Below are 21,142 nucleotides of genomic sequence, written 5' to 3'. Positions count from 1 at the left end.
TTGAAAGTGTTTCGCCCTATTTTGGGAGCACGTACCCCTCGTTCCGTTCCATTCTATTCTATTCTATTCTATTCTGTGTATTCCCATTGCACATGAACTTTGACTGCAGTTGCAAAATCCTGAACTAGAAATTCCACTTTAGCTGCAAGACACAAAATCCCTCATAAGCCGGCTCTGGCAGGCCACTTAAGGCGGCTTTTTATGGGCGTCCCTCTCTTCGGCTTGGTATCCCAAAAAAAAAACAATAAATTGTACTCAACTCCAATGCGGACACTGTGCAGCAATTTTCAGCTGAAGTGGAGGCACATTGCTGGGGCAGCAACTCAATTAAGTGTCCATAAAGTATCTAGATACGCTAATCAATGATATATACATACGTGTATGGAGAGTTATATATAGCCCTCAAATGCTGTGGATGTAGAGGTTTCGAGCACTTGAATCTTTGCCGGGAATTATTTAGAGATTTGTTTCGCCTAAAATATTTGGCAATTAAAATAGCAAACGAATGACTAAATAGACTGTATACAATTTAAAGAAAAAACAAATCAAAACTAAATGAAAACGAAAGCAGAATAAACAAAACGAAAACTACGGAAGGTGTGGGAGGAAAATTGGCATAAAAAGGGTTCTTGGATACACAAATAAAAGTGAAATAAATTCTGTAAAGTTTTCTAAAAAAAAACTTCTGCAAGTAAACAAAACAAAATAGACTTTAAAACAATATAAACTTCTGAATTAATTGTGAAAATAAATTCAAAATTTCATGAATATAATAAAATATCTAGCATTAAAAAAACCCCCCACCAAAAAGCACTCAAAAGCGTATCAAAGTCTTTTAAAAAGTCTCTCCCAGTGGACCAATTAAATGTTCATCAAGTGTATCATAAAAATCCCAATAAATTATAGTGAAATGCAAAAATAAAAGAGGTGTATGTGTGTCGAGAAAAGTCTGATAAATTCATTTTCAATTACAGTGAAGTGCAATAGCAAAGATAACGAAACGGAAAAGGCAAAGAAAAAGAAAACGCTAAGCCCATCAGTCGTCGCCGACATCGGGCGAATGTGTTTATGATAAAACGTGAACGAAATTGAAACGTAATCAAGCGAAAGTTGGAATCAAACACATCATAGGAGGACGAGTACCAGTACGAGTAAACGGATAGGAAATTAAGAGGAGCACAGGCCGCTTCAAAGGCTGTCTGTCAGTCAGCGTTCCGTTGGAGGAACTTCTGCCGGTTGTCCCAACCCCCGCTCTGCCCCCCCTTTGGAGGAAAACGCATGAGTTCTGTCAACGAAATGACATGCAGCATCTGTCTATGTAGCCATAGGCCCAGGACGTGATGCTGTGTCGCAGTTAGAGTCGATGCCTCCGCAGCCTCTCCTCCATCCACCTCCGATGATGCTATTTTTATGAGGCCCCAGACTATTGCAGACCGACGACGGATGCGTGGCCCCATGAAAAATCAATTAACACGCAAAATTATTAAAGACGAAATACAAAAACGAAATACAAAACGAAACGAGAAGCAGCTAAGGCTGAAGCTGCAGCTGAAGGAAAACTCTGAACGAAACTCTTCATCGTGGTAGTGCCACTTGGGGTTCCGGATCAGAGAGAAAGGGGAGCACCCCCCTCTGGCAGAGTCTCCTGTATCTTTCTGCAACTTCAAAGCAGCTGCAACGGAATGTCGCGCCTCTGCGGATTAGGACTGCCGCTGCCACTGCTGCTGCTGCTGCTGGCCGTGCTGCAATTGCTCCATGGCGGCTGCCAAACTGTCGCAGCCATGAAAGGTGAGTTGAGTCTCTTCGTAGTTATGGGAGTCTGGTAGCCAGAGCCAGAGCCAGAACCGAACCGAACCGAACAGAACAGAACGTACAGTTAATTAAATGTTACGACAGTCTGGTAGCTAAAAAGATACGCGCCACAGAATTTAATACCCCGCATAAACATGAGATTTATCATGGCAAATGATCAACGCACGATTTATGCTCATTACAAATATGGCCAGCCACGAATTGGCCGCAAAATAAAAAAGGGGACCAAAAGCAGAAGCAGAAGCTGCTGCTGCTGTTGCTGCTGTTGCTGCCACTGTGGCAGCCACCAAATTGCATTTACTTTGGCTGCCATCGAAACACACATAAATAAAAGTCAAAATAAAGAGTTGCAAATGGTGCAATGCCACATACATTTTGGTGTTATCCGCGTGTGCCGAAGAGCAGTAGCCAGTACCCACTGTGGAGGCAATCGAATGAAATGGTGCGCAAAAAATGCATTCTAAGGGATAGATTTGCGGAGCTTGCACACAGACAGAGCTCACTGAAGAACTCTTAGAAGTGTGCTTTTGAAAGCTTAGCGTATACTTATGGCAATGACTTGGGTGTGTGCGTGAAAGCAGGCAATTAAGTGCTGCAATTCATTGATACTTTTTCGGCTGGTGTTCATGGCTCTCTTTTAATGACTTTAATCTCTTTTTATAGATCAAGTTTAATTGAATAATTTCTATTAGAAGCTAAAGGGAGTAGAGATAACACTGCAGGCCTCCAAATTGTTGAGATTAGAAGTTTCAATTTAATTTAATTACCAATGAAAAATCAACCCTACAATACTAGGGATCCAAAAGAACATATTTCAAACCTTTTTAATCGAATTTTCTTTGGATATATTCACTTAAAAATATTCAGTCGAAAAAACTATTCCTTCTAGGTACTGCCATTAACCCTCTTTAAGTTTCCCTAAAATCCCAGAGTTTGACCTTTGTTTATTTCCCACCGTAAATGCGTGCCTATATACAATATTTCAATTAATTTGTGTTACAACTTTGACCAACTGATCGCTGGCTCTTGGGTGTTTCTTCCTGTTGCTGTCTATGGATATAGTTTTGCATTCGCAATGCTCCATGGTAACCCCATGGCCGGCCCATAAAATCCCACTACTTAACTACAATGCGCCGCTGCAGTGCACTTAACGCATTTTTCACGCTTGACATTTGACTTGGGGCGCACTTTTCTCTTCTCTACTCTTCTCTTCTCGTTGTTGTCGTCTTTGCCATCGAGTTGCCTTTGTCGTTTGCTCAAGTATTTGGCTGTCGGGTTGGGGGCACGGGACGGGACGGGACGGGACTCTACTTCGACTATATCTCCGCCTGCGGCGTGGTCTGGGGCACACACACCGCAAATGCTATGCCAAGCATGCTCTTAATTTTCCTATATCTAGAGGAGTGTATTGTATATATATTTTGGTCTTGGCGCAAATGTATTTTTAATGATATTTTTAGTTGGCATGTGACGTCACTTGGTGGGAGGGGGCCAAAAACCATGAATCATCCAGAAGAGGCGCGAAAATTGTTTTATTTTATTTTATTTTTATTTTTTTAGTATGCTTCATTTGATTTTTAGTATATTTTATTTATACGTAAAACCAAAAAAGCGATGTGCCAAATTCAATGTATACATTTGCAGATACAAATGTATCTATATCTCCATCGGTGCGAATGCGAGTGCGAGTACGAGTGCGAGTGTGTGTATCTGTATCTGGTGCGCGCCATATGCTGTGTTGTGCGTGTCTCCTCTTTTGATTATTCATTTGCATTTGCAATATACATATCAACACATGCTCAATTCTCAATGCTAACTGCAACACAAGAAAAAAAAGGCTGGTTTCGAAGGGGAGAACGAAGCTGAAGATACCCTTGCAGATACATTGTGCTTATGTCAGCTATTTGGGCATACGATCCAGGCAGTAAAAGAGACTTTCCCATGGGGTTCTAGAGGAGAGTTTGGCCACATTTACTCTTAGTTTATAGCACTGCAAAAACCTTCTTCTCTGCTCTACAAACATCTTCTGAAAGTCGAAATAACCCACTTCAGAGGGTACCAATAAAAAGTTACATATAAAATGAGACAATTTATTTTGGCGACGACTCTGATCCAGCCCCCCCTTGCCTTAAGCCTGAGTCATGAGAAAATTTGTCTTTATGACTTTATGTCGATCCTCAATTGTCGATAGTCGGTCGGCCGAAAGGGTAAGCCTCTATAGCTTCCTCACATATAATTGAATTTTATGCGGCCCCGGAGTCTAATTAGGGTGAAAGAGAAGACATTAGCGATAGCGACACATGTTCTCCCATGGAAAGGCCATAAAACCAGGGGAAATGCTATGGAAATGCCCAGGCAAATGGTTTTCTTCAATGCGGTTTTTATTTGATTTAGATTGATCTCTTAAGCCGCCCAATGGGGCTATAGAATGTGTAGAATGGTTGGCAAGCTACCAGGCTGATGAGTAGTACAATGATAATGATCAGAGAAGAAATTGAGGGAGAAATACTAGGGGATTACTTGATTCTCAGAAAAACGATAGATATCTACACATGTGAAATGTGCAGGAAGTGCAGAAAAGGCTGTGCGAGAAAAGGCTAAAGTGAAAGTTCTTTGAGTTAAAATATTTTTGAGAAATAGTCGATTAGAAATAATGAATATCAAAACAAACTAAACGACTATATTTGATAATTATCAAAAGGAAATTTGCCAATGGGTCAACTATTAAGCAAAGAATTTTGAGCTAAAAATTATTTGGAAATGATAGAACCTCCAGAAGGAATCACTAACAGCACACAATAACATTAATTTTAATTTTAATAGATTTTTTATACGAATTTTATTTTATGTAGTGAACAAATGATTAGTTTAAGAAACAATCTTTAGTGGATGAGCAGAGAATTGTAGACACAAATTTAAAGAGAATTTTATACCACATCAATGCAAATCAAATGGCAAAAAAAAACTTACTTTGGAAATGCAATCAATTACTGAGGAAAGTCCTAGTGTCTAGTGACCACCCCGAATTGCCACTTAACGCATAAAATACAAATCATCCATTCCTCCGTGGGCCATCGTCAATTTGCCCATTAATGTCAATAAAAAGAGCCGCTCGGACTCCATAGATATACGAGGAAACTGCAACTTGCAACAAAAATCCACTCAAGAGCACGTAATAAGCCCACAAATCACATGCGCCACTAATAAACTTTGACATTATTAGTGAAATGAAATGAAAAACGAGGACCATACAATACAGCACAACACAACACAACGCAAGACAACAACAGCAGCAGAAATTTATAAATTGCCAATGTCAGATAAATTTTTAATGAATGGCGCGCAACCAGAAACTTCAACGCGACTGCGGCCCACCAAAGGAGCATTAATTAAAAGACCAAAACGAGAGGCAAATACACGCGTAGAGAAATAGCCATAAAATATACACAAAAGCGAATAACTATAAAGCGTTCGTATGGTTGGTAGGGGGGGTATGGGGACAACGGGCGACATATAACTCAAATAAAATAAACATCGGCCATAACATAAATATTCGCTGGCTACCTACAACATACATACCTCATACCTCTCTCTCTCTATCTCCTCTCTCTGGACTCCACTCTACCAGCTCCTCCCAGCTTCAGCTCTCTCTTCCATGCGCTTCGAGTGGCATCAAAAAATGAACATAAATTTAGCATTTGAATGGGGGAATGGAGCTGGTGCTGGTGGGGAGTGGGTGGCATGGCCAAAGCATCTGTTGCCATAATTCTTGCAATGTGCAACGTGCAACGTGGCCCGCCTCTGATGTTTTTCCCCCATTTTTGGTCGATGCTGCCCCGATGATGTCTCATTTGTTGCTGGCCGACATTTGGAATGACGCCTGACGTGTGGTGGACTCCCTCCAACTGCACCATATTTTGTTGATGCAAATTGCATTTATTGTTCAGCGTCCAGCAACTTCCTGAAAGGCGCTTTTGATGCTCTCACACACACAAAAGAAGCCAAATTTCTGGAATGTAAAGAAGATAATTATGAGCAACAATGGTAGCGCAATATACCCTGTATTTGGGTATTTGTATTTGTTCGTTTGTTTTAATTTTTATCAGTAATATTTAGCAAAACCTTTCAAGGTTCTGTTATATATGTGGGTTATCAATGGGAATTTCTTCCCTTTTTGTTAACATGAAAAGATAGCAGAATCTGCCAAATAGGTTTCCGTAAGGAATGAGTTATATTTCTTTTAATATTCAAGCTACAAAAATATTCTAAGAATTTTAAAGATTATCCTATGCTAAGAAAATATGCCTCCCTTTTAATTATAAGACGATTCCGAATTTAAACTAATATTAAAATATTAAAGTTCTAAAAGCAATTGTCGAAATGCTCTCTTTTCATTAAGATACAATTCTAGAGCTGTTATTTTCTACATGCTACCATGAGTAGTAGCAATGATAGGTTTCATAGGAACGAAAACCTCCCACAAAAAAGATTTTAAGTAGACATTTAAGCTTTCAAATATCTATGCATTTGCCAATGACAGGAAGATCACTTTCTTTAGCCAAGATTTGTACATATCCATGCATTAGTTTAAGCTCATATAATATGAGGATGAAACACGAACCAGTCATGGGTATGATTGATGGGCTAAGCAGCAGGTCTAAGTGAAAATATATATATTTTTTGTGTTGCCTAAGACATTTTGACAGAGCTCGAACATTGCTGTTCATTAGTAGAGATAGAAATGGCTCTATATAACATGTTTATATACCCATTGCTATGCAGGGCACACATGTGGGAATAAATACGGAAATAATAATATTAATATTCCATTAACAAAATCGTCAACGATGCCCAAGATTTATCAATCCAGCATTTTAATACATACTGCAACCAATATCTCTGTAACAAATCTCTTCACTTTGTCACTGATTTATCTCCGGAACAAACGCCAGCATACCCTTTACTTAATCTCATACTTTAAGCGTATACAAAACATCATTCGGTCATTCCCCATTTTGCATTTGCATTTGCTTGCTGCTGTAGGATATTATTGTTTAACCAACGATAACGCCTCCGCATCTTTTTGTGCGGCTTTTGTTTTGGTTTGAGGCAGGCAGGCAGCCAGGCAGCATCATCAAAAAGTAGCAGAAAAAAAAACACACACAGAAAACCGAAAACAGAAGAAACAGCAGCCGTTCTCCTAATGTAGGTCAAAATGCAAGAGGGGGCCTCTCGGATGGGAAAGTGCTTTTCTCTCCGTAGGTTTTCCCTCTCTTTGACGCCTGATTGCTGCTAATTGGCGTCAAAATGGTCCAACAGCCCACCAGCCAACGCCATCGCATCGCATCGCATCAATAGTTGACTATTTTGTTGCTCATTTTGCTTTGTTTGTCTGTTTATCTGGCCGTCTGCTGTTTTGTCTGCCATTCGTATGCAACTGTTTCCCCCTACCCCCTCCGCGGCAACATTTTCTATGTGGGTTAGGTCAATACATATGTATGTCCGTGCATATGCATTAGGGAAAACCCATAAACAAATGTAACACGACAAAATGTCTTCCCTTTTCCCTTTTTGAATTTGAGTGAGGAAATTCTTAAAATATCTTCAACCCAAAATTTTAGTTTCATGTTTTGACAAATGTCTTTCGAAAATAATTTATTGCACAAGCGTACAGGCAGCGGCGGCGGAATTTCGACCAGCATTAATCATGCAATTTTTATGAGGTGAATTCTGGAGAACAACAACCAATGGGGGGAGGGGGAGCAACAAATTATTCCGATCTCGTTCGATTTTGTCATACTCTTTTTTCTTAAGAAAAAAAAAAGCACGTTCGAATGGGAGCAGGCGCACAAGTAATTAAGCAAAATCAAGATACAAAGAGAGAGATGGATCGCAATAGATAGCCAGATAGATGGATGGATGGATGGCTGACTGACTGACTGGCTGACTCGGGGTAACCTCGACTGAGAGACATTTGATTGACAGACTGACAGCTGGCTAGTGGTCTCTGCTCTCAGGTCTCTGGACAAATTTGTATACGGATTCCAAGCGATTGCCAATTGCTCCATTTATGGCTGGGATAGTGTATCTCCACAGCAGTGTCTCTCTCTCTCTCTCTCTATCCGTATCTATAATGAATTCTTTTTTGTCTGCTACACCCACATGCACACATCGTACACAGTCTCACTGTATGGAGATGGCTATGTCTCGATGCCGCTGCAGGAGGCCAAAATGTCAACAAACATACGCGTCAAGTTTCGCACCAAACAGGAGAACGCCTTCCTGTTCCTCGCCGCCGGACGTACCGATTATTGCCTGCTGCGCCTCGACAGCGGTCTCATAACTTTCAGCTATAAAATCGAACGGGATGTGGTGCAGGTAAGTCCAGGCAACTCCCATGCTCAGTTATAACTTCATCTCTAAGCGTTCAATCCGTTTGGCAGTTGCGCTCGCCCAAGAAACAAAAACTAAACGATCTGGAGTGGCACGATGTGGCTGTGCAGCGCTTTGAGAACAACATTACGCTACAGGTGGATGGCTATATAATGCGCAAACAGCTGCCGGGGGAAATGTCAGCGCTGAACATACATTTTGGCACCTTTCTGGGCGGTGTGGGCGATTTTACGGCTGAGTTTTTGAATGATGTGATTGGCTTTCGTGGCTGCATATCGGATGTGAGTAACTGGAACCCCTTTGGCATATGGATTTCCTCTGATTAGTAACTCCCCTTCACTGCCTTTCTGTAGGTCTTTTATAACAACATTAACATCATCAAACGAGCCAAGGATCGCACGGGTCACACCACCAGCACGGGTGTGTCCTGGACCTGCAGCACAGAGTTCGATGGGAGCATAAAAGATAGCATTAGTTTCCTAAAGAATGACTCCTACTCGCTGATGCTAAAGGAATCCCATGCCACAGGAGAAACGTAAGTGCTGGTGAGGGGTAAAGCTAATCCAATCCAATTCCACTCACTCCTCTCCTGTGCAGCCTCTCTTTGCAATTCCGCACCATGGCCAGTGCTGGCATCATCTACTTCAATGGCGGCTTTGATTTCATACTGCTCGAGATCGAGGATCATCGCCTGAAAGTGACCTTCAACAAGGCTGGCAGTCTGGTGCAGTTCATGACAAATGAGTCCATATCCGACGGCAAATGGCATCGTGTGCTCCTCCGCTATAACGCGGCCATAGCAGAGCTGCATCTGGACGATGCCACCAGCGGCTATCGCGGCGCACACGCTAATGAGACCAAGGCGAGCATTAATCTCGAGAAGAGCGTCTTCTTTGGCGGCGTGCAGGAGGAGATGCGACGCCGCCTGATCGGCAAGGGGCTGCGCATCAATGAGATCAGCTTCAAGGGCTGCATGCGCGATCTAATGGTAAACGATCTGCCCTTGGGCTTTGGCGAAATGAGCATATCGCGGCACCTCGCCCTCAACTGCCTGTGGAAGTATCCCTGCCAGGAGTACAATCCCTGCCTGAAGAGCGGCATTTGCAGTCAGCATGGTGTGGATGAGTTTATATGCTACTGCGATCAGTCCTACTGCATCAAGGCAGATTTCCAGGGGCCCTTTAAGGTGCGTTTGGCCCCCACTTAGGCTATAGCTACATTTATACTGATGCATATCCTTTCTCTTCTCTCTTAGATCTTCACTGAAACCAGTCCCGAGCTGGAACTGCTGTATGTTTCGCCCATGCAACTGCTGGAAGGTGGCACTGCCTTCTTGTCACCCCATTTCATAGACATCATACTCGATCTGCGTCGCTATCCCAGCCTCAATGAGCAGTCCATCGTCTTCCATGTGGTGCAGCAGCCCAAGTACGGCCAACTGCTGCAGTATTCCGCTGAGAAATCCAACTTTGTGGCCTGTCGCACCTTCAATCTGGTGGATCTGGCCACCGACAAGCTCAAGTATGTGCACAATGGCATGGAGAACTTCAACGATCATGCCACGCTGGATATGCAGATCTATGGCGACATTCACAAGATACCCGAGAATATTCTGGGCAAGCATCGGTTCCTGCTCCATGCGAATATCACGCCAGTGAACGATCCGCCACAGCTGCGGCTGCACTTGCACAAGATTCTCAGGGTGATTGAGGGCATCGAACGGGTGCTGGATGTGGACTTGTTCAACATCGATGATCCCGATAGCGAACCGCAGACTCTGATCTACACCATACTGCCCTCGGCCAAGCCCCAAGAGGCCTTTGGCTGCTTCATGGTAGGGGGCGTCTCCACATCGACCTTTTCCCAGGCCGATGTGAACGAGGGCAAGGTTTCGTATCAGTACAACTCCACCACAGCGGAGTCCTTCAGCTATCAACTGCAGCTGCATGTCTCCGATGGCATCGAAACGAGCGATACCGTCTATCTGCCCGTCTCGGTGCATCCCCTGGAGCTGCGGCTGGTCAACAACACGGGCCTGATCATGATCCACAAGAGCTGGCTGCTCTTGACGCCCGCGAATCTCTCGATTGGCACCAATGCCGTCGACGAGCACATAGACATACGCTACGATGTGGTCAAGGCACCGCAGCATGGAGTGCTGCAGCGACTGCGACAGATTGATGGCTCCTGGGTGAACGTGGACTGGTTCAGCGATAGCCAGCTGCTGCTCGGCCACATACGCTATCTGCACAACAGCGATTTCCCTTGGCAAGACGAATTTAAGGTGTGTACTCATTGCTCGTACTCGGACTCGTAATAGAAAAACCAAATCATGACCATAAATGGGCAAAAGGCCAACACTAAGCTACAAGGTTGAACAGATATGAATTTTCCCTACACCAATCTCTAGCTGGGGAGTTTCATTGAAATTATTATAACATTCATGGGTAAAGAAACTCCCAATTACCTCGCTCCCTCACGAGCACATTGATTTACGACTCGTTTGCACAAGCGAATGATTTAAAAGAGAATTACCAATCATACAGAAACATATCACATATTGTGTGCATGACGCGAAAGACTTTCTGCGAAAATTATTCTTTGCAAAGGGCGCTAGCCATTCCTAGCTGTGCCAGACTGCGACTCTGTCCCAAGCAACTAAAAAACAACATACATGTATTGTGCGTGACGAAACAAATTTATACTCGCCGCGAGTTTTACTTTGTTTGTTATTGTTGGGAAATTTATAGGATTTTTCCTTACAAAATTCTTTCATTCACTTTTTTTATATTAGTGAAAAGTTATCCCCTCCCCAAGCCCAAACCCTTACCATACCATTCGGATATTTCCTATATGTACTCTTCTTCTAAAAGCCATTCCTGTTGCACAGTGTAGACAATAAATTTGCATTGATTTCACTTTCTACAAACAGTTTATTGCCTCGTTTGGCTTTGTGACCACGCAAACGTTCGACTTCCGCATCACATTCACGCGCCTTCGCATAACCAGCAGCAGTCCATCTTTGATTGCCATCAATGGGACGCGGGACGTTCTGCTGACCAACGAGATGCTGTCCTATGGCACCACACCCATTGGCAGCTTCCCGCGCAGCGTCATCTACAAGATTAGCCAGCCGACCCGTTATGGGGGGATCTTTGTGGAGGGATCGCGCAAGGCGGCCAAGCAAATGGATTCGTTTACCCAACAGGACATTGACAAACGACGCATACGGTATAGGACGCATCACACGAGCTACTCCAGCTTCAGCGATCGTCTGGAGTTTGTGGTCTCTGTGGCGGAGTGCGATGATGTGGAGGGAGCACTGGAGATTGCCTACAGACCCCCCGATGAGCTAATCAACAAGCTGGGCTATCAGGCCCGCGAAGTGCTGCAAGTGCAGGAGGGCGAACGGGCACTGATCACCAAGAATCACTTTGGCATCCGCTTCAACATCTACGAGAGTCTGCAGTTCCAGGTGTCGGCGAGTCCCGAGCATGGTGTCATCTGCAAATACGACGAGCAGACGGGTCTAACCACCCCACTGGATATGTTTACGCTGGAGCAGCTCTTCCGTAACGATATCTACTACTGTCACGATGACACGGAGTCCACCAAGGACAGCTTTGAGTTGCTCATCCTCTCTGGCGATGAGACGGACCTTCAGTTTGTGTCCAGCATGGAAGTGCGCATCAAGCTGGTCAACGACAACGAACCCTATCGCACGGCAGTGGAGCGGGTCTTTCATGTGGTTAGGAACGGCATTCGCACGCTCAATCCCACGGTGCTGCAGTACCTCGATGCCGATGTGAACACCAACCACACGGACATCCACTACATCCATGTGTCGAGCACAAATGGCGCCTTCTACAAGTCCGGACAGTACATCGACAGCTTCAGTCAGGATGATATAGCGAATCGTAGGATTATGTTCCAGCACACGGGACCCGATGCGGGCACAGCCTCGTTTATAGTCACCGATCGCCAGCATGAGGTTAATGGTCTACTGGAGATCCTCGCCTCGGATCCATTTGTCTCCATGCTGCCCACCAATGCCTCCATAGCCCAAGAGGGAAAGTTTGTGGTGCTCAAGAATCCTGACTTTGTGCTGGAAACGAATTTGGACATGAAACTGGATGAGATCTACTACGAGGTAATCAAGCCGCCCTCCTACGGCATACTCATGTATCTGGGCAGACAGCAGAGTGGCACAGATCTGGAACAGAACGGTACAACGATCTACAAGGCCACCAACTACACTTCCCTGAGTAATTTCACACATTTGGACATTGAGCGGGAGAGATTGGTGTACTGGAATACGGAAATTGCATCAATGGACAAAGTTAGGTGAGAATTGAGCGGGGAATCTCCCATATTCGGAGGAGTCTATAGAGCTTGCCTTTAACCCAAAACAGATATCGAGTGCACATCAAAAACATAACAGCCGAGGGAGAGGTCGTGTTCCGCATATATCCCTCTGCCTACTGGGAGCCCCTGCAGGTCAAACAGAACCACACGCTGTATGTGGAGGAGTCCACCAGTGTGCTGATATCCAGAGATGTACTAGAGGTGGGTTAAGCCACAGACTTGCAGCTAAATCCCTGCTAAATATCACACTTCTCGTTTAGGTTGTTCATCCCAATATATCCCCGGGGGATATTACTTTCCTGGTCACATCCTCGCCCATGCATGGCTATCTGGAGATGCAGTCCATGTCCTTTGACGATGAATACAACTGCAAGGTGTTCGATCAGTCATCGGTCAACACCGAAAAGATGTTCTACATTCAGGCGGGTGTCAATCAATCCGCGGACTACTTTGTGTTCGATGCCACCAATGGCATCACGTGGCTGCATCAGCTAGTGCTGAAGATTGTCATCATACCCGAGAAGCTGTACATGCACTCGAACATTGTGTCCGTAGTGGAGGGCAAGACGGTGCAGCTCAATCCCACAGATGTGCAGCCCTATTCGGAGTACTATCGGGGCAAGATACTGGAGTATATTGTGACCATAACACCAACGGCTGGACACATACTCGCTGGCAACTCAAAGGTCAAGCGGTTCACGCAGAAACAACTCGAACAGGGCTCCATTCAGTACGTGCACAATGGCAGTGAGAACTCCACGGATACCATCACCCTGGTGGCCATGGCCAGGAACAAGGAGAGTGTTCCCTTCGAGCTGGAATTCGCTGTGGTTCCCGTGAACGATGAGGAGCCCATGATGGTCACCAATACCGGTCTGCAAGTGTGGAACGGAGGTCGTTATGTCATCAAGAATACGGATCTATGTAAGTCAATTATTACTTAACTTTTTGGTGGCTTAATAGCAAGTTTTATGCCTTTCCTTAGTGGCCCAGGACTACGATACTCCGCCAGAGAATCTCACATACATTGTGCACCACATCTATGGCGGCTATTTGGCAGAAAAGTCTGCACCCCAACAGAAAATCGAACAGTTTACCCAGAGCCAAATCAATGGGGAGAAAATCTACTTTATGCACGACTCAAACTCACGCAAGAACGAGCTCTCCTTTGTCGTAACCGATGGCCTGTTCAATACCACCACCCAGCTGCTGAGCATCGAAATAAAACCGATTGAGATACTCGCGGATCACAATGAGAATTTGCATGTTTTTCCGCTGACAAAGAAGCAAATCCTGCGCGATCATTTGCACTTCAAGTGCTCCGACGAGGAGCGGGAGATACGCTACAATATCACAGTGCCCCCGAGTCTGGGTCGCATCGTGAATGAGTATGTGGGCAATGGCTTCACCAAGGAAGTCAGCGAATTTACCCAAACGGATGTGGACAATGGGCACATCTTCTACGAGCACACGGCTGTGATCATGGAGTTTCGCATCAATGATTCGTTCTACTTCGATGTGGTGGCGGAGCGAAGTGATCGCCTGTTGGATCAGAAGTTTAACATTGAAATATCGGTGTCATCGGGTGGCCTGTTGAGGTTTCTGCCCGTTTCAAAGCTCAGCGTAGATGAAGGCGGCTCGGTGCCCATTAAGCTGGATTTCTCCAAGATTCTCGAATATCTAAAGGCTCGCGCGGGCATTAACAATCCCGAACTGTTCATAGAAGCCGTGCAAAAGCCCGCACATGGCAGCATAGGACTGGGCCATGAGTTCAAGCAAATACAGCGATACCATCCCAGTGATTTCTTCACGAAAAAGGTCTACTACATACACGATCATTCGGACACGCTGGAGGATACCATTCTGATGTCTGTCTATCTGACGCAAGGGTGAGTGTTAAGTGATATGTTAAGCAAACATTTACGGGCAGTAATACGATATGTTTTCCCCCACTTTAGCAATATATTCCTGTGCAATCTGACAATTCCCGTTTCCATCAGTCCGATCAACGATCAACCCTTCCATTTGATCACCCATCTGCCGCAAATGGTGGTGGTGGAGGGTGAGAATCGAACGATAACACGAAATGATTTGCTCACCGAAGATGCGGACACACCGCCCGAGGAGATCATCTACGATGTGATGAGCGGCCCCACACTGGGAGTGCTCAGGAAGCTGACCAACGATGGCCAGGCGGAGGATCTGCTGGCCTTTTCGAATCAATTCACCCAGGCGGACATCAACAACGATCGGATTGTGTATGTGCACTTTGGCATGCCGCAGTCGACCACCTTCTGCTTCACTGTCTCCGATGGCCAGTCGAATGCGGCCTATGAGATATTTACCATCAAGATAGCGCCAATCAGCCTGCTGGCAGCGCCCATTCAGCTGCCAGTGAGTGTGCAACAGGGGGCCACGAGTGCGCCCATGAAACTGCAGCACATTGGCCTGCAGACGAATGTGCAGGTGGAGCGATTGTCGTACAACATCACCAATTCCCCGCTCTATGGCATCATTGTGTTCAAGCATCAGCCCACGCTGAGGTTCACCCAACAGCAGCTGGAAACGGCGCAGATCAGCTACATGCAAACGGATCTCAATCGGTCCAACGACACGTTCCAGGTGAGCGCCTATGTCCCAGGCAGCAACTATGTGGCCCAGGTGGACGTGGTGATGGCCGTGGAGCCCGTCATACAGATCAACAACATTGCCATGAAGACCGAGGCCGAGTCCAGTGCGAGTGCGAGTGCGAGTGCTGGCAGGGTTAAGCTCTGCACCTCACTGGACAATGACAATCCGCTGTCGCTGAAGCTGAACAAATTCAATCCCAAGTTTGTCATCACTCGAATGCCAGCCACGGGCCAAATACGAAAGATTATGCGCAGCACGGGACTCGCCAGCGATAGCCAAAACGAGCGCTCGAGGAACATCTTCTCGTACAAGGACCTGCGCAGCGGTGTGGTCTACTTTGTGCCCAACGAATCTGTGGACGTCACAGAGGCCAACAACGATAGCTTCGACTACCAGCTGCTGATCAAGACGGTGCAGCCGGCACAGGCCACCGTTACCATAGAGTATCGCAGTCCCGTGGAGGAAGCGGAGACGGTGCATCTGGGGAGCACTGAGATATCCATTAACTATCTGGCCGTGGGCTGTGCCGTCGCTATCCTGATCTTCTGTCTGCTGATTGTCGTGCTGATCTTTAAGCTGCGCAAACTGCGCAAGCACAAGGCGGACATATCGAAGGATCAGCCGCCTGCCCTGCCCTGTCCACCGGATCTGACCTCCGTGAGTCCGCAGCATCATATGCAGCACCATCACCACCATCACAGCAGCCATCACTATGCCAGCTCCGAGGCGGACTCAGTGCCAGCCACAGGGAACTCCACGCCGCTGCCCGGCTTCAGCAACATCCCGCACTGCAAGATCATACCCGTGGAGTCGTACAAGCACGAGTTTCCCGACTACGATCCGGATGAGGATGAGACCGACGACCAGTGCGATCCTCAGCAGATGATGCTGCCGCAGCGCTACAATCCCTATCACCTGGAGCACGATGCCTGGAGCTCGTCCTGCGACATGGCCAACGATTTTGCGGGCTATGCCTCTGTGCCGCAGAGCATTTCGGGTTCAGTCAGCTCCCCGCCCTCGGCACCGCCAACGAATCCCTTGCTGCGACGCAATCAGTATTGGGTTTAAGCGATTGTTCAGATATCAGATACGATTAGTCCCTAGGATATTTATATATACCGTACTCTATTTAGGCGTAAGTTGAAGGCTGATTTATGAGATTCGCACAACTCTAGGATACGGACAGACTTGTTAAGCTTGTTAGCAAAGCATTTGATACCACTATACATTATATACATACTTACGCACATATCTTATCTGGAGTGTCATATATGTACTTTTATGTCGAAATTAGGGTGCAGCATGCGCGAGAGTTATACTCAACAACTAGTTTTAAGACACTTTTGCCAACTTACATTAGCCCTAGCATTGTGTTTGCCAACATGGAATACTTATTTAAATAAATGACAATACTTTTAAGCCAAAAATTCACTTGTTTACAATGTTTACAACATTTGCGCGCGCAAGTTTCAATTCCGAATTTGAAAATTCTGGGCAGTGTGACCGTGGACTTATCGATCAAATATACCGCCAGACCCTCAGAAATATTCCCAAAATATACACTTGTCAATATTAAAATATACCGTAAATATTCTGACGGACACGACAAGATGCGTTGATATTCCTCGATTTTGCTATTCGATTTAATATGACTAGCTAGTTAGCCCTTTTAATTTCAAACAAATAATTTTATTCAATACACCAATAAATTCTATACAAGATTGGTTGGTTTACAGAACTGCTTTTATGATTGTTTAAATAACAAGGTCAAACCAAAACGGCCAAAGCAAGTGTGTACCGGAATGTGACGCCATAGTTGCTGGTCAATCAAGTTTCAGTTATACGTATGTCATTTGTATACCCCATTTACTTTAACTAATGTTCAATTTATTGCTCCAAGCTGCTTTAAAACCTCAATACGATAATATCCATTTTTTCAGGGTATTCATTTCATTAATTTTCCCCAGCTGGTTGTAACGCAATTATGAGCAAACTGTCAGCCATTGATGGGCGCCAAATTTGAAGGTGAATTTAAAAATCGGGGGAACATTTAAAATTTTACGTACACCTGTATTTAAACTGTACAAGTTCGGTTAAGGCTATAACTAATTATTGTTTTGCTGTATTTTCAATATCATTCGAAGACTTTTTGCTTAATTCTCTACGAAATATCACTAGTTTCAATGTGATGCACATCTTGCTTTCGCTTGTCACAAGTACAATGCAATGTTGTTGCCGTAGCGGTAGGAGGGGGAGGTCTAGAAAGCAGCCGTTGTGGCAGTTGAGGGCTTCTCGGAAACCGGCGTCACAACCATGGCCTGATTATCGTATCCATAGCCAATTTCAGTCACCACCGTAGTCGGAGTGGTGCTGTTTTCGGCCGGGTAGCGTGTGCTTACCGGTGTCGTCAGTGTCAGCACTGAGCCCTCGGCAGCGCCTGCAAATAACAATACAAACAAAAAAAATATCAATGAGTTGCCTTTCGCTCTTCTGGGAATGTCAGGTAGATCGGTCCTTACACTTACCAGCCACACTGTAGATCTGTGACGGCGCCCGCTCAATGTCGCTGCCGTGACGAATGGCACTGAGATTCTGTATGGTCGTCGCATGGAGATCCTTGCCATTAGCCGTCCCCGGATGCGGATAGGCCTTGGTCTGATAACGCTGCAGCCTCTGCTGGACGCATCTCTTGCGCAGCAGCCAGCGCAGGCCCTTGTAGGCATAACGTATGGCTATCAGGACGAGGAGTATGGTCAGAAGGAGCAGAATCAGTTTCTGGCTGCTCTGTATATTGTGGATTTCCGCCTTGAGGGGTTCGTATCTGTTGTACGCTGTGGTTCGGAGAGAGACCAAAAGTTAGATTATGAATCAGAATCATGGAAGATTGGTTATCTACAGCAGTATTGCTTGTAGTTTACTTTTGATTTAGCGGGTCTTTATTTTGATAGCCAACATTCACACTTTATGCTATGCAAAAACCTGTGCCCACAGTACAAACTGCCATCTAAAAATACCCGCAAAGATTTGCTTACAATGCCCCCAACTCCCAGCTGCTTAACATTTATATTTGAGCAACTCATCAGCGATGAGCTAATCACATTAATTACAGTTTAAGCTAAGTTTCCAACTGGGAAAACCCATAACTGCAGTTAGTTATTGACTAAAGTACTATACCAACTGGATGATTGCCCCACCTTTCGCTTACACTTGCCTGAACACTCCTTGGCGCATGCTTCGGCCTGATAGTTGTGGGATTTGGCATCACAAATGGTGGCACAGCTTTCGCAGGCCTCACTGAATACTGAGCAAAATTGCTCCACTGGATCGCAGATCTTGCCATGGCAATCCTTGGGCAGGCCGCCATCATGTGAGGCCGTCACCAGCGAAAAGCTGGGCAGCAATGAGGCGCCTATGGATAGCGACAATGGACGCATTTCCTTGCCAGACATGTGCAGCGGTTTCGATTGATTGATTGGATTGGATTGATTAGCTGAGTGGGTGAGTGGGTGATTTGTTTGTTTTATTTCCGCTGCTGTGGTTCGCTGCAGTTTACATAGCTGCCTGGCCGGGCCAGTCAGCGAAGGAAGCTCTCTGCTGGAAGTTATTTTCTCAATGTATGATTCATAAGCCAATAACGCGGCGACTTGACTTCTTTTATTTTAATTGTTATTGGCTTTCAGACTCCCAGCGTCTGTTTGCTGTGGGTGCACTGGTGTGCGTAGCTGCGTATCTGTGTGTGAGTGTGTGTGCAAAACGAGTTTATCTTGGCCAACTTTCAGTCTATTTTCCATCAACTTTTCCAACAATTTAGACACATTTTCACACTTTCTGTAGCTGCACTTTTTTTTATTGTTTTTATGAAATTTATTTGCTTGGAAACTTTCTATAATATTGAACACAAATTCTTGCACTTTTCAAAGATTTGTTTTTTTTTTTCGTCATCCGCTTGTTCGACTCGTTTGAGCCACACTCAACTCGTTACTGGCCAGCAAAAGCCGATCGTTCGGTCGGTGTGTTACCAAGATACTCAGATACTCAGAGCTACGCTACCCATACGAATGCAAGGAGTACGCATTGAATTTGACTCTTGTTTACCTTTTTCTCACTTCGATGTAGCTGTAGCTGTGTATCAGTGTGTGTCGGCACGTCATGCCATTTGCCCCAGTGTATCTAGTATCTCCATTGAGCGCTCAGAGTCTGTGGCCGTAGCAGGTAACCGATATGGCCACATGGGCCCACACTAGTATGCGGGTGTATCTGTGTGTTTGATTTCTGTTTTGAGTCGGAACATGCATACATACGCGTACATAGTTTGGCTTTGGAGTCAGCCGCATACTTTGAACCCGGCTTCAGTTTTATAATCTTTAAAGTATTTCCATTATTAAGGGTTAAGATCAGCGACAAATGGGTGGACTGAGCAGCGTTTGGGCTGGGCAGTAATTGAAGACTGAATTATGCTCACTCTACGCGCATAGAGTGAGTTTTTGCGCCCATCCATAGTTGTTTATTTACCCAGCAGCTTATCAGAGCACAACCAGACGGCTGTCAACATCTTTTATTTATAAAAATCTATCAAATTACCAACATGCCAGTCCATAGAATCATAAAAAGCGCAAATACTACTCCATGCCTTTTGGAACTTCACAATGGGGGCTAGCCACACGTACAAGTTGTTGAAAAGTCGTGTAAATATGAATTATAAATATAAACAATTGATGTCAGACAGTAACAATTGCAACAACATTGAGTAGAGAACTACACTCAAGGAAATAATCTTTTGTGCTGGAAAATTATATCACCTGTGCGTGAAAATTAAAGCTACATATCCATCGGATGAATTTCCCGAATCAGTATGTTCCTGTAAAGCCGCAGTGTATACAAAAATAATGAAAATTAATTTAGAAAATATAATTCTATTTTTCGTTTAAATTTTTATATAAAAGAGAAAATACAAGCAACAAAATTTGGTATGTAAAATGTAGAAAAATTGCCAATGAATAAATATTTAGTAATTTATCGCAGTGTACACAAATTCCAGCGAGCAAAATTATTGTTGACTCCTTAAATATAAAAATTGTTTGAAAACCTGTTTTGAGAGGCAGTAAAATGTATGGTTTGGATATATGCTAATGGTTGGTGTCTCGGCTAATGTGCTGCCCCATTGCTTCCAATGTAAATTGTACAATAAATGTTTAAAAATATAAGAAACTCTAGCATAAGCTACACGGAAATTATTTAAAATTTATAAATACAAAACAGTTTATTAAACATAAGAAACAAAAGAATTAACTTATTTAATTTAAATATGTTGGAATTTAAACGGCTTTAAGTGATTGGCAGCACTTTTTTTACTTTGAAGCCACCACTTCCAGTTTTTCTCTCTCGTTGTTGTTATTTCTCTCTCTCCATCTCTCTCTCTCTCTCTCTCTCTTTCTCTCTGTCTGTCTGCAGCATTATTTTTCTCCATCTCTCTTTCTCCCAGTGCATTTATGTTTATTTCCATTGCATTCCGCTTTTGTATACAAAAAGTATCCCATTCCAGTTGCACAATATTTAGTTGATATGTAGCGAACGTGTAGTTACCGTGGAACGGTTTTCTGTAGGGTTTTTTTGGGGCTGTTACATTTAATCAATATCCACAATTTACTATATTCGTAATATAAAATATCTAATGATATTATTCCCACAAGAGCTTTGATACTAAATAACATTTAGCTCGCACTCTGTGCCGCTTTCTAGAATATACTACATTTCAATTTTAGAGTAAATTAAAGAACATAGGGTATCAAACCATCCATACCCAGTTGTTTTTTTAATTTTAGCTCTCTCAAATTGTGTGGTGGGTTTCACTCTCTCTCTCCTTTTTGAGGTGACTTGCGCTCTCTCGTGGTGCCATGGAAATATTATTGTTGTTTAGCCGCCATCCATCCATCAGATACAT

General features: G+C 44.3%; 2 protein-coding genes across 5 annotated transcripts; one reads left to right on the top strand and one right to left on the bottom strand.

Moving 5' to 3' along the window:
• Nucleotides 1-839: 839 nt before the first annotated feature.
• On the top strand, nt 840-16,616 carry LOC111079528 (chondroitin sulfate proteoglycan 4). Its single transcript, XM_022374743.2, has 11 exons — nt 840-1,788; nt 7,994-8,190; nt 8,256-8,486; nt 8,559-8,740; nt 8,803-9,391; nt 9,461-10,489; nt 11,138-12,549; nt 12,618-12,771; nt 12,831-13,494; nt 13,556-14,459; nt 14,529-16,616. The coding sequence occupies exons 1-11, from the start codon at nt 1,683-1,685 to the stop codon at nt 16,267-16,269; spliced, it is 7,209 nt and encodes a 2,402-aa protein (XP_022230435.2). The 5' UTR covers nt 840-1,682; the 3' UTR covers nt 16,270-16,616.
• A 634-nt stretch (nt 16,617-17,250) lies between these two features.
• LOC111079295 (protein grindelwald) lies at nt 17,251-19,174 on the bottom strand. Of its 4 annotated transcripts, none has more exons than XM_022374413.2 (3): nt 18,407-19,174; nt 17,721-18,032; nt 17,251-17,638 (listed from the first exon to the last, which is right to left on the bottom strand). In XM_022374413.2, the coding sequence occupies exons 1-3, from the start codon at nt 18,648-18,650 to the stop codon at nt 17,460-17,462; spliced, it is 735 nt and encodes a 244-aa protein (XP_022230105.2). In that variant the 5' UTR covers nt 18,651-19,174; the 3' UTR covers nt 17,251-17,459. The 4 variants fall into 4 exon arrangements, with proteins under 4 accessions (XP_022230105.2, XP_022230123.2, XP_022230115.2 ...); XM_022374431.2 differs by having other exon boundaries at nt 18,413-19,170; XM_022374423.2 differs by having other exon boundaries at nt 17,727-18,032; nt 18,407-19,169.
• Nucleotides 19,175-21,142: the final 1,968 nt, after the last annotated feature.

Source organism: Drosophila obscura, unplaced genomic scaffold (assembly GCF_018151105.1).
Source record: "Drosophila obscura isolate BZ-5 IFL unplaced genomic scaffold, ASM1815110v1 contig_36, whole genome shotgun sequence".
NCBI lineage: Eukaryota > Metazoa > Arthropoda > Insecta > Diptera > Drosophilidae > Drosophila > Drosophila obscura.
This window is presented reverse-complemented; position numbering and strand designations above follow the sequence as displayed.

What these genes read in the sequence shown, in the direction of transcription:
- LOC111079528 (XM_022374743.2), top strand. Translation starts at nt 1,683, where the DNA reads ATGTCGCGCCTCTGCGGATTAGGACTGCCGCTGCCACTGCTGCTGCTG. An exon ending in TCCCATGCCACAGGAGAAAC is followed by an intron (nt 8,741 to 8,802) that starts GTAAGTGCTGGT and finishes TCTCCTGTGCAG; the next exon opens with CCTCTCTTTGCAATTCCGCA. An exon ending in GCATCAATGGACAAAGTTAG is followed by an intron (nt 12,550 to 12,617) that starts GTGAGAATTGAG and finishes AACCCAAAACAG; the next exon opens with ATATCGAGTGCACATCAAAA.
- LOC111079295 (XM_022374413.2), bottom strand. Translation starts at nt 18,650, where the DNA reads ATGTCTGGCAAGGAAATGCGTCCATTGTCGCTATCCATAGGCGCCTCA. An exon ending in CAAGGAGTGTTCAGGCAAGT is followed by an intron (nt 18,033 to 18,406) that starts GTAAGCGAAAGG and finishes TCCGAACCACAG; the next exon opens with CGTACAACAGATACGAACCC. An exon ending in CTACAGTGTGGCTGGTAAGT is followed by an intron (nt 17,639 to 17,720) that starts GTAAGGACCGAT and finishes TGTTATTTGCAG; the next exon opens with GCGCTGCCGAGGGCTCAGTG.